Raw genomic sequence first — 12,127 nt, 5'->3', positions numbered from 1 at the left:
ATAGATTTTGTGGATTGCAATTAATGAAGTATAATGTGAGTTTGACTTATAGTTTATTTCTATGTTATACTGTTTTTACCAGAGGATGAGATTAATAATATTCTAATCTTGACATATGAAGGCTTATTTAGATTAGTCAGAGAGATAAATTATCTATGTGAAATATGTTCAGCTTATAACATTGTTAAATAGTTTTTGAAGAGATAGCAGTCAAATAACAGAAGACCTTTAAAAAGTTTGATAATAGTAGCAATTAAACAGTCATTTACTAAGCAGATTTATTGATATAGCCTTTTGACATTGTAAACATTGCATACGTAGCCTTTCAAAGGACTATTATGCCACTACATCACGAAAATGCTTGTTCAAAATTTAAATGAAAGATCATATGTCTTATATAAATAGTAAAAGGACATCTCGGGGATGGATTTTTCAAAGTCAAACAAAATAGTACCATGATCACTGAGGATGCTTTTGAGTACCTCTCTCATTAATGATTAATCTCTGCATAAACTCTATTATGATGATCACTGTTAATAGTGTGAAATGATTATTATAAACATCATTTGCATTCCTCTAAAATCATGCTATAGAAAATGAAAAACAAGATGATATGGATTAAATAAAATATATTCTAGAGATCTTTAAAGATTCTAACACTGCTGAAATACTAAAAATAAATGGTTTCTTTCAGCTTCTTTTCAAGTGTATTCTTCCTCCACTAGACTGGGAGTTTCTTGAGGGCAGGGACTATCTTTTGCTTCTCTTTCTATCCCTGGTGCTTATTGTGGTGCTTGGAATATAGCAAAGGCTTTTATTTATTAATGTTTTTATTAAATTTTTATTAATTTTAATCAATTCTAATTAAGTTAATAATTAATAATAAAGTTGTTAATTTTTATAAAAATTGATGTTTATTAATACACTAAGCTCAACAGTATTTAAATAAATATATGGTGCTAATGTAGCTTTCAAAATATAATAAGTTAATGCTGTAGCTTAAGGAATTTATAAGGATAAGAATCTATACTTTGAGGAACAGGGAGCCTACAGTTTAAAAGTTTCTGCTTCACTTTTCTATTTTCATTTATTTAGTGATTTTGTCATCATTTCTCTATTGCTGCCATTCAGTGTTTTTGTGAATGGTTGTATAGAAGCAAAGGTAGTATCTAATTTGCTTATTTAATTTAATTTTGTTTTTCAAATCCCCCACTTCTTTGTTTTTCATAGAAAACATACCTGAGGCCTTGAATAATTAGCCAATTTCCTTGAATTGTATTATGAGCAATTAAATTATTTCTATAGGAATTATTTTCCATTTTGGGAAGAGATGCAATTCTTTTTCTTTTAACCAAAGATAAATTCAGCACTTGATAAAATTGTCTGATAGTGTATGAATATCTTTTTAGAATCCTGCCTGTCCCTGAATCACGGAATCATTATTCAAGTTATCTCACCTTTTTCCTTTACCTTGAACTACTCTTCTTTAATCCAGGTCCTCTCCATAAGTTGTTCCAACAATACTTTTATTTGTCACTAAGTTCACTGAAAATTATCTAGAAAACTTAAATTCTTGAAATGGTAGTTTTGTGAAGTCAGTACAATCACACAAGATTTTCCTGCTTGAAAATGTTTTTATTTAGTTACGATTTTCTGTTAATATATGGACTGATGTAGAAAAAAAAGATTTTTGATTAACTTTTAGTGAACTTCAAAATTTCATCAAAATTGGGTTATGGCCTTATTAAATTGTGATATATAAGTAGCCAACACATTGAGAAATACCAAGGAATTCTGTTTAAATTGACTTCTCTCTTGTGTGGGCTAATTAAGTCCTATCTTTGATGTGACCTTCATAGATTAGAATCTCATCAATCAACAGTGATCAATTTGTCTCCTTATGGGCAATGGATTATATTGTTTGTCTTAGCTAGTTAGATAAACCTTTTTTTATTAGTCACTTACTTTATTCCAGGAACTTGCTTAAAATTTTTTTTATTCACTTCTCATTTATGGAATGCTTAATCATATTCTTAGATGAATGAAGAATAGACCCTGCCCTTAAAGAGCCTGAATTCTTCGTATTATGCACATTAAGCAAGATTAAATGCGAAAATTGCCATGAAGGATATAAACAAGTTATGAGGGAGAGATTGCTAGAATTCAAGTTCATCAAAGAAAAGATTTTCTAAGAAAAACACTTGAATAAAATATTATTTCAGATTAAGATATTTTTCTATTGGAGAACTTGCTGACTCCTATGAATTTTGAATAACTTCTATATTACCTTACAATATTGCAAATTTGAATGTTTATTTCAAATTATAATTACTTAATCTAATTCTTAATAACATTTATTTCAGACATATTATCTGAAAAACAATTTACTGAAACAAGACAACATTAGCATAAAACATTTTCATAAATTATTAAAATACGATAAATATTTAAGTTCTAAGTTTCCATTTAAAATGACACTTCATTTTTAGTAAATATCAAAGCAAACGTAAACTAGATAAATACATTCCAAGGAAAGCAATACTGTTAGTTATCAATGGAAAAAGTTGTCATACAGGAACCTTACACTTTCCCAGCATTCAGAAAGGTTTTAGGTAAGTGCAGAATTCCTAGAATCATATATTTAGCACTAAAAGGAACCTTAAAGTCACCCAATCTACCATTTTATAGTATTTTAAGTATAGACTTATAAAGTCTAAGTCTACTATTTTATAGCCCATGAAAGTGAAGCTGAGAGAAGTTAAGTATTTACCCAGACCCACCCAGCTAGTTAATTAGTATTTAAAACAGAATTTGAACTCAAGTCTTACTGATTTCAAGCACAAGAGTAATTCACCATGCCATCTAGCTATTAAATAGTGCATACTGTATGCTTTAAATTCATGCTTTACTTTGCCTATTATGTTCCAGATGCACCTTTTAAAGCTTTATCCAATTTTTTTGGGTACAGACTTGTTTAGATAAATTGAACATTGATTTTAAAGGGAAAGATCATTAGGTCTTCTCTCAGCCATTGCTTGAAAATTCCTTAGTCAGCTTGATTTTGTCACTCTTCAAATAGAAATACAATTATTAGCCTCGTTAGCATTGTGAGAACCAAAGTGTTTTGATATGCAGAAACTAAAGCATGTGCTGAATATAAGTGCTAACTCAGGAAATTATTTCCTCTTTATATCCCTGAATTCATCTCAGATAGAAGAACCCAATGCTTGATTAAGCCATGTTATGTTTCTCTCAGCTAATTCTTCTATTAATCAGAGGCTACTGAGGTCAGAGGTATCTGATTTTCTTCTTTTCTCTCCAAGACTGACATCCCCACTCAGCAGCAGGCAACACTGGCTTATGGCTAAAATACTGCCAAAAATGTTGACAAAAAACATGCTTCTCACATGTTGCACACTATGACATCCTCTGAGCCATTAGGCTAACTCTCTTCCAAGCAGTGGTCCATGTTAGACAGAATGTCAGTGTTTGTATCCAAAATTTGATGCTCTGACAAGACAGAAAGGGATCTCTGCCCTTCTATGGAATGAGTTTTAGTCAAGATACAGAAATCACAAGTTCTTTTGGATATTGCCACACTACGTAGGTGAAGTAATGGGGTGGGAGTCCCATTTCAAAAAGCTCTGGTAGTAGGTTAACACCCCCACCTTCCACTGGAGAGCAGCCTGAATATTATAGTGGTTTTTAATAGGTAGGATCATATGTACCAAGAAGATATTGAATATGTGATCATTTGCATTCTTAATGTTCCAGAACCCTGGGGTTATTAGTGAAACGACTGGAAAAAGGCGGTAAGGCTGAACAAGAAAACCTTTTTCATGAGAATGACTGTATTGTCAGGATTAATGATGGAGACCTTCGCAACAGAAGATTTGAGGAGTAAGTGTATCTGCTATAAGACACTGAACCTTTACGAGCTTTAGATATCAAGTGGTACAGATATTTGCCACCTTTACAGTAAAATGTCTGAGTATGGTTTCCTTTTAGGGACAGGTATAGCAATCTTCTTCCACTACCTTCTTTTAAAAACTTTAATCAATCAATCAATCAATTAACTTAATTAAGTGATTGTTTAATCTCTACCATTAGACTACATCAGATGCCTTTTGATTGATAGGGCTTGTTTCTTAAATTCAATATGAGCCCATATCAGTCTTTACTATAGTACTAGTTATCTTGTGTCTAGGAAAAATCCACCATTCCTTTAATTTTCACAGTATATGTTACAAAGAGTTTCCACGCTGCTTTTCAAAGATTGTTCTTAAAAAAGAAAAGCTCTTGTGTATGCAGGTTTGAAAGAATCACTCTGTTGGCTGTCTGAGTTTTCTTGCTTTAGTGCAGGACAATATAGAAAAGCTTATAAAAACTAATTTCCAGGGGATCTTTGCTATAATTTTCTAAGTAATGCCTAAAAGAGAAAGAAACATTTCCTCCTCTTTAATATTTTTTAGTGGGCTGTGAGGTGGGAGAGAATAGGTAAATATTGGACACTTCTGTTTAAGGAGCCAGAATAAGATGCTATAATTTGTTTAAATTTAAACATACCGTGTAATAAGAATGGAACTCATTTCTTTTAATGTTCTAAATTATGTGGCAAATAGTGGTGGAAATGTACACACAAGACTCCGAAGTAGGTACACTCAGATGGTTGATGGTTTTTACCAGGTACTTACGGTATGCAATAGGAAGTCTACTGCTAGTTAACATTTAAATTTCTAAATAAATTTGTGCAACTTTTTTCCCCTTGGAATACTTACAATTTTACAGCTAAATATTCAAAAATTGTTTTTGAAAATATGGATAATATGATATTTAATTCCTTTGATGATGATATTTAACTTCATTGAAGATTCAGTGATGTACATAAAGCTGCTAATTAATGTGGCCCATAGTCAAATGCTGGCATGCAATTTACTTCAGTTATAGTTAATTTTATTTTCTATTTTTTCCCCAAGAATGACATGTAATTCATATCTCGTGCAGCATATTTACCTTCGTCCAAACACGTAAGGTTGATTAATCAATAGGTTATTGGTGTTTTAGTTTTCATTTTAATTTTAGCAATATCTGTCAGTTCTGGTTGCTTAATTAGTCTACTTAATTATGCTCATAATGTCTCCTACTCTGCCAGTCTTAATTTGCTAATTTTCATTCATTCTGAAACCCAGAGCACAACATATGTTTCGCCAAGCCATGCGTACACCCATCATTTGGTTCCATGTGGTCCCCGCGGCAAAGAAAGAACAGTATGAACGACTATCTCAAAGTGAGAAGAACAATTACTATTCTAACCGCTTTAACCCCGATGCACAGTATATGGATAACAAGAGTGTTAATAGTGCAGGACTTTCTGCCCTCCAAAGAATACCCAGACTGAACCATCAGGCTGACCAAACAGACTCTTACTCACAACTACCTCATAATGCCAACATATCAGGAAAACTGCCATCAGCTGTCTCTCCCACACAGCAAAATGTCCTTAGTCCAACCCCAAGCAGTGGATATAACACCAAAAAAATAGGAAAGAGGCTTAACATCCAGCTTAAGAAAGGTAAGGTCTAAATTCAGTTTTTATTTGTGTTCAATTATTATTTTTTAAATAAAGTTATTTTTCTCATCCTGCTATGCATCACCTTCAGATCAATGAACCCAAAATGCATATGAGATATTTAAAAATCATTAAACAAGAGGCAGTTAGGTGGCTTGGCAGATAAAGAGTCAGTTCTGGAGATGGGAAATCCTGACTTCAAATGTGCCTTCAAACATTTCCTAGCTGTATGACCCTGGGCAACTCATTTTACCCCCATTGCCTAGCCCTTACCCTCTTCTGCCTTGAACCAGACTCTTGGTATTGATTCCATGACAGAAGGTAAGGTTTAAAAAAATCATTAAATAATTAAAAATCAGCTTAGATAATGTTTTGCTTCTATAGTTAATGCTTTTATAATATACTTTTATTTTAAGTATATTTATTATGTTAAACATATATTGTATTATATATTATATTAAGTATATATTATTATAAGTATATTTTACAATATACTTATTCTTGGTAGCAACTTTGTTACATTATTTCCTCTGATAGATGTGAGGGAAAAATAAGACTGGAAGATCATGGTAGATAAAAGAAACTATTAGAAATGCTAAAATTATTTGGAGAATAGAAAGTTATGACATAATAGAAATGTTTGGTAGATGGTTGGGTTCAGAGAGTGAAGAAAGGTTTTATTTTCGGACATTGTATTTGAGGGGACTATGAGATATCCAGTTTGAAATATTGAAAATGCAATAGGTGATGTAGGACTGGAGCTCACAAGAGAGTTCATAGCTAAATAAAAAGATACATGTGTGAATCATCTGCATAGAGATGTGCATTGAATCAATGGGAGCTGATGAACTTACCAAGTCATATAATATGATGTAAGAAGACAAAAAAAACAAGGACAGAGTCTTGGGGATACCCAAGTTTACTAGATGCAGTCTGGGTGATGATACTGCACAAATTTGTCATGGACCTATCACAATGATGTGAATTCCTCCAGCTCCATTTAGCATCCCATGGAGTAGGATGAGGAAAACAGATCCTAAATGTAATCCAGAGATGGAATCTGGCAAAATGTAATTGGGAAAAGACAGGGAAGTAAAGGATTTGAGAGAGAGTGGAGAAGAGTTGGAGGTAAGTTGTTTCACCAAGGGTCTGTGATAGGGAAGAGATGGAAGTGTAGCTAGTGCAAGGGAGATAAGTGGGGAATGAGCTGCATGATTGAAGGAATGAAGGTCATGATGGGGATGAAAAACAAGGATAGGTATGGTAAGGGATAGAGAAAGATGGAATGCTAAAAAATCATGGTCAGGAAAAATGATTTCTGTGTTCCTGAATGTGAACATGGAACACTTCTGAGTGATGGAAATTTCAGTGAAGGATGGAACATTTTTGTTATGAGATAGAAGTGAGAGGTCATACGTACCTGAAGGTTAGATTGAAAAAGTAGAGATTAGAGTATTTGATGGGAGTATTGATATTTATATTGGGATCCCCTAGTATGAAAGTATTGTGATAGAAAGACTAAATTAGCCAAGCACTAAGATAATTGAGAAAGGAAAGATTATTAATATCATGGATTAAATGACCACCAGGATCTGTATCAGGTGATAATTGTGAATAACATAAACCTCAATAAAGGTGCTGCTGAATTATGATGGAATCTGAACTTGAATCATCATCTCTTTACTGCCAATGGCATATATCAGTACCACCATGTACTCATTTATGACTGCAATTATTGATTTTTTTTTTGCTGATTTGGGTAATCAATTCAAACAATTGATTTAATTTTTAAAAAAGATTGAATTGATGAGTTGTTTCAACATACCAATCAAATAATTGCTTTTCCATCATATTGCCACAGCTTCATTGTTACAATTGAAAGCAGAAAAAGTTCATGTGAATTATATGATTGAAAAATAGGTATTGAAAAATGATTTTTGGAAAAAACATATCTCCATCCAGAAACAAATGAAAATGTGTGGCTTAAAAAACTCATTACTTTTATAGTAATAGTTTATTTTAAATGTGATATAACATAAATCTTTTTCATTTACTTCTCTTTGTCAGTATTTTTGAATTATATAATTTTTCACTCAGTAATATATCCTGCCTCATTTGTTAAGTAGGGAAAATGATGCCCAAAGTGGATGTTTTGGGTTTGATGTTAGACCTCAAGACTCTTGACTCTACCAATACTTATTTTTCTCCCTTGAGTAGAGATTTGGAGAACTTTCAAATATGCATTTAGCTCCTTTCTAAATCTGTATTAGCACCAAGTGAACTTCCCATGAACACCACATTGCTTGTTTCTGGTTGCTGAATTTTCAGCTCTATAAACCTCCCTGACAAAAGCTAGAGTTGACAGCTTGTCTGCAGTGGATATTCCTCCAACAAGACTTAAGGGCATCAGCATAAATCTGGTTGTGGACCTTTCAGTTATGTTTTATGTTCACTGAATGACACTCTTCATTTGGAAAGGATATAATGAAATAACTTAATAAAATGTCTATAGAAAAATGACCAAAAATATGCCCATGATTCCTCTGGGTGACAGATTTCCCAATTTTATATCTGACTTTCACACGAAGTAATAATGTACAATTTTTTTATATTTTATTTTTTATGTACATTTTTTAAAGCAACTCCAAATCCTTTAATGTGGGAAATTATCATGTTTCATAAAATAACTTTTAATAAGTATATCTGAGGAATTCATGCATGGTAGTTGAATTTTGATGATGATTTGTAAAGGTATTTGTCTTTTTTTTCTTTATTTAGAAATCAGTTATTTATTTGTAATGAAATATTTATTTCAATTAAAAAAGGACTAGAAAGTAGTCAATGTATTTTCAGTAGTGTTCAAAATTTTATTTTTGATTCTTGCATTAGAATACAAAAGAAGAAATAAATAACAGCTTCCTTTTTAGAACTTTTTTTTTTTTACATTTGTTAATACCAACATGCTCAGTGGAGGCCCATCTCCTTACTGCTATTTTCTTTTGATTACTGGGGTATCAGCCATGTGGAGCAATAAATGAAGCTAAACATTTAAGCATACCCTCAAGTAGTATATTATAGGTATAAATAGAATGGGGATTTTGATTGTCTTTGATTATCTCTAATGAAGAATGCTGTAAGAAAAGAGGCTTCATGGAAACCTAAGAAATACACTTCCATTTAGGAAAACAGGCAATGGTTATTTTGCCAATTGGCGTCATTGAATTAAAAATTCTTTGTAGGCTTCATTAAAGCAGAAGTTGCCTAAGACTTCAAATTTCGACTAGCATATCCTAAGTAATGGTGATTTATTACAAGGAAATTATCTGTCTTTATCTGATAAAGAGAGAGATTCTTCATTGTAGTGATTCCTTGATGTATTTTTGGAACTATGACATCTAGAATGACAAAATTAGTATAGCCCACAAGTCTTTGCTTCTATAATTATGATTTCTTAATATTTATTGCCATTTTGGCATTTTCAAATACTCTGATCTTTCACAGGAATTAACTTTTTAATAAAGTCAGAGGGAGAAGGTCAGTAATATGTTTCAGTCAGTACAGAATGTTTTGTTGGCTTTTCTAAATGAAAATTGATATCTATTTATCTTTCTTTTAAAGGTCACTGCCTGAACTTTTAGCATACAGATTTAGGGGTTATTGGTGATATTTTAATAGTATTGTGGTTCACACAGCAGTCAGTCTTCATAGATCATACAAGTTAAGATAGCAAAGTGGGAAGAGTTTTGATTTTTTTCCCCTTATTACAATAATATAAATTTTTAGGGTTCCATTAAAACAGATATGTGGGGAAAAAAATCTCAGTAGAAAAAATTAAAAGATATGTTATAGCAAAAGTATATTACACCTGTGATCATGGCAAATAGCTTAAATATGAGCAATTTTGAACATTTTAAATTATTTTTTAAAAAACTGACCAATTAAAATAATTCAGTTTTTATCTTACTGAATAAATTTAATAATGTGAGGTAGTAATAAATTGTTATAGACCTAGCTCAATATGTGCGATTTTGGCGGGGTGGGATATTTTGTTTCCTAATTTCTGACATGTCTTTCTGCCCTTTCTATAAAATTCTGATAATTCTTCAGCAACTCTGAGTTATTCATGGAAGACATATTTATAAAGCTGGGCAGGGTAAGAGGATAGAGGATTGAGGGCAAGAGAAAGTTTAGGGAAAATACAATTCTCATCCTCATGGAGCTTAAAGGCAAGTGTATGGAGGGGAGGGTAAAACACAAATTTATAGGCTTGATAAACCATATTACATGATAAATTCAAACATGAAAAAATCTAGGAGATATACGTGTCATCAGTCAGGGTGATCAGAAAGTGCTTCAGTTGGCATTTAAGTTATACTTTCAGTCATTCTACTCACAGAGACAATTGAGGAAGACATTGAGTACGGGCAACAGTGGGAGGACAAAGGCACAATGATGGGAAATGGGAAGAGAACAAGAGACAAAGAACAGTCTGCTTAAATTAAGATTTATATTAGGAGGGTGAAAAGATCAACATAAAAGTCTTCCTCAGATTTCATGTCATAAACTTAAAAAAAACTGTTGTAATGATTATTTTTTCTCATCTGTAAAATATGCTGGTTGGACTAGATGACCTCTGAAGGCCATTTCTTGGTCTAAATGTGTGATTTTTTGAGCATTTTAAAATTCTATGGTTATCTTTGTATATATCATACATACCTAACCATTAAACTCCTTGAAGCCAAGAACTATGTTTTGATAGCACTTGTCTTTATGCTCTGCACCTATTAGCCAATTAATAAATATTTCTTGAGTTGAATTAACCTGAGTCTCAACTAAATGGGTTTCTTTCACTTTTATTTAAACTAATATTTACTAAAAACATAATCTCAATTTACATAACATTTTAAAGTTTACAGAACCTTTCTCATAATTTTTTAAAGTAGTTAATCAAAGGATAGTTTTATGGATAAGGAAATGGAGATAGTGATATTGTGATTGGTTTGTGATCAGTTAGCTCATAAACTCTTGTCTTTAAATGTTAGACTTCAAAACGTTGTGTTTATATCCTGCACCATTCTTTTATTTATGGGACTTTTTATGACTTTATTACATCCATATAGCAGAGATTCCCATTTATCAAATGTGTCCAAGATAGCATATTAGATGGAAATATAACCTAATGTCTTCAGAAGTATTTTTTTTGAAACTAAAGGAGAAATCTATCATAATTATAACAGGCATGAAAATTTTATTTTCACGAATCATTGACAAGTTATTATCTTCAGATTTTACCTTGCCTCATTTTGGATTATTACTTGTCAGTTCTGGAAACACATAACCTTTTTCCTACACTCTATTCAACATATGATACTGCATGTCAGAAAATCCTGCCTAAAACCTCAGAATTGAAATTATTCAAATCAGTCATATATAGATGCTTCATTAATTTCATCATCATTAAACGTAATTTGATCATTTTTGGATATGGCAGCCAGAAAAGTAAGAAAATTTTTAATCCAATAATTGTTTCTTATCTTAGATGGAACAATCCAATTTGAATTTTGGGAAATACACACATGAAGGTTGAGCTAGAATTCAAGAGTACCAAATGACAAGATCCAGTCATTGTCAATAAATTCATTTAATAATTTTGCTTTAGAAGTTTCTTCACTTATTAACTGCAATGCTCTTATAGCCTAAAGTCCCTTAATTTGCTTAATTCTGAAAATTAATTCAGTAAATCGGAGCAAACATTGATATAGAATAAGGATGCCTACAGTGTTTGTTGGGATCATTAAAATTATTTAAAGACAAAGCATTTTAAGTGGTAAAATCTCAAATCATTTCTATTATTTGCCCAGGTTCAGAAGGTTTGGGTTTTAGCATCACTTCCAGAGATGTACCAGTTGGTGGCTCAGCTCCAATTTATGTGAAAAATATCCTTCCCAGAGGGGCTGCTATTCAAGATGGTAGACTAAAAGCAGGAGATAGACTTGTGGAGGTGAGTGACGAATTTCTTTAATTTAAAAAATAAAACAAAACAAAACCCATAAATTATTTGAGGGAATTACTTGCCTGCTTCTTTTAGGCTGCTTTGTACAGATAGATACTCAGTGTGAGACAGTAAATTCTGCTTTGCAGCAGGATACATAGAACACAGTTCAATTAGTCTAATGTTTTTCTCTCAGCGTGTGGCTGTGTCTACATGATGACAAAACATCTAATCAATCCATTCATTTCAGTCAAAAAAATTAAGTTAGTCATTTAGATAGTTGGTTTTCATAATGTCAAACATTTAGATTGATGGAATTAAAAAAGTTGTTTTGTTGAAATTTTGACTGATTTAATAAAGCATTTTGGTAATATATGGATTTAACCTTTGTTTGAATTTATTATTTGATAATTAGGAGTTTATTTGAGGAGACAAATGCTAATATATCTTTTGACTAGAAAAGTCAAAAATGCAGTAAATGAAAAGCAGTTCACAGGAAAAGAACTGGAACCAAAAATAGTAACAGTGAAATAACAGAATGAATTGAGAGAAAAATGTAATGCCAA

General features: G+C 31.9%; 1 protein-coding gene across 11 annotated transcripts in view; it reads left to right on the top strand.

Annotated features, from left to right (window-relative positions):
- Positions 1–12,127, top strand: part of PARD3 (par-3 family cell polarity regulator) — a 756,723-nt gene that overhangs the window by 445,925 nt on the left and 298,671 nt on the right. For all 11 annotated transcript variants that reach the window (XM_044677679.1, XM_044677682.1, XM_044677677.1 and 8 more), the window contains 3 exons: positions 3,775–3,900; positions 5,190–5,572; positions 11,431–11,570. In XM_044677679.1, the coding sequence (XP_044533614.1) occupies positions 3,775–3,900; positions 5,190–5,572; positions 11,431–11,570 (649 nt within the window). The remainder of the gene's footprint in view (positions 1–3,774; positions 3,901–5,189; positions 5,573–11,430; positions 11,571–12,127) is intronic.

The sequence above is a fragment of the Gracilinanus agilis genome, chromosome 5 (genome assembly GCF_016433145.1).
Source record: "Gracilinanus agilis isolate LMUSP501 chromosome 5, AgileGrace, whole genome shotgun sequence".
Classification (NCBI taxonomy): domain Eukaryota; kingdom Metazoa; phylum Chordata; class Mammalia; order Didelphimorphia; family Didelphidae; genus Gracilinanus; species Gracilinanus agilis.
The sequence above is the reverse complement of the archived record's forward strand: the minus strand, read 5'-3'. Positions and strand labels throughout refer to the sequence as shown.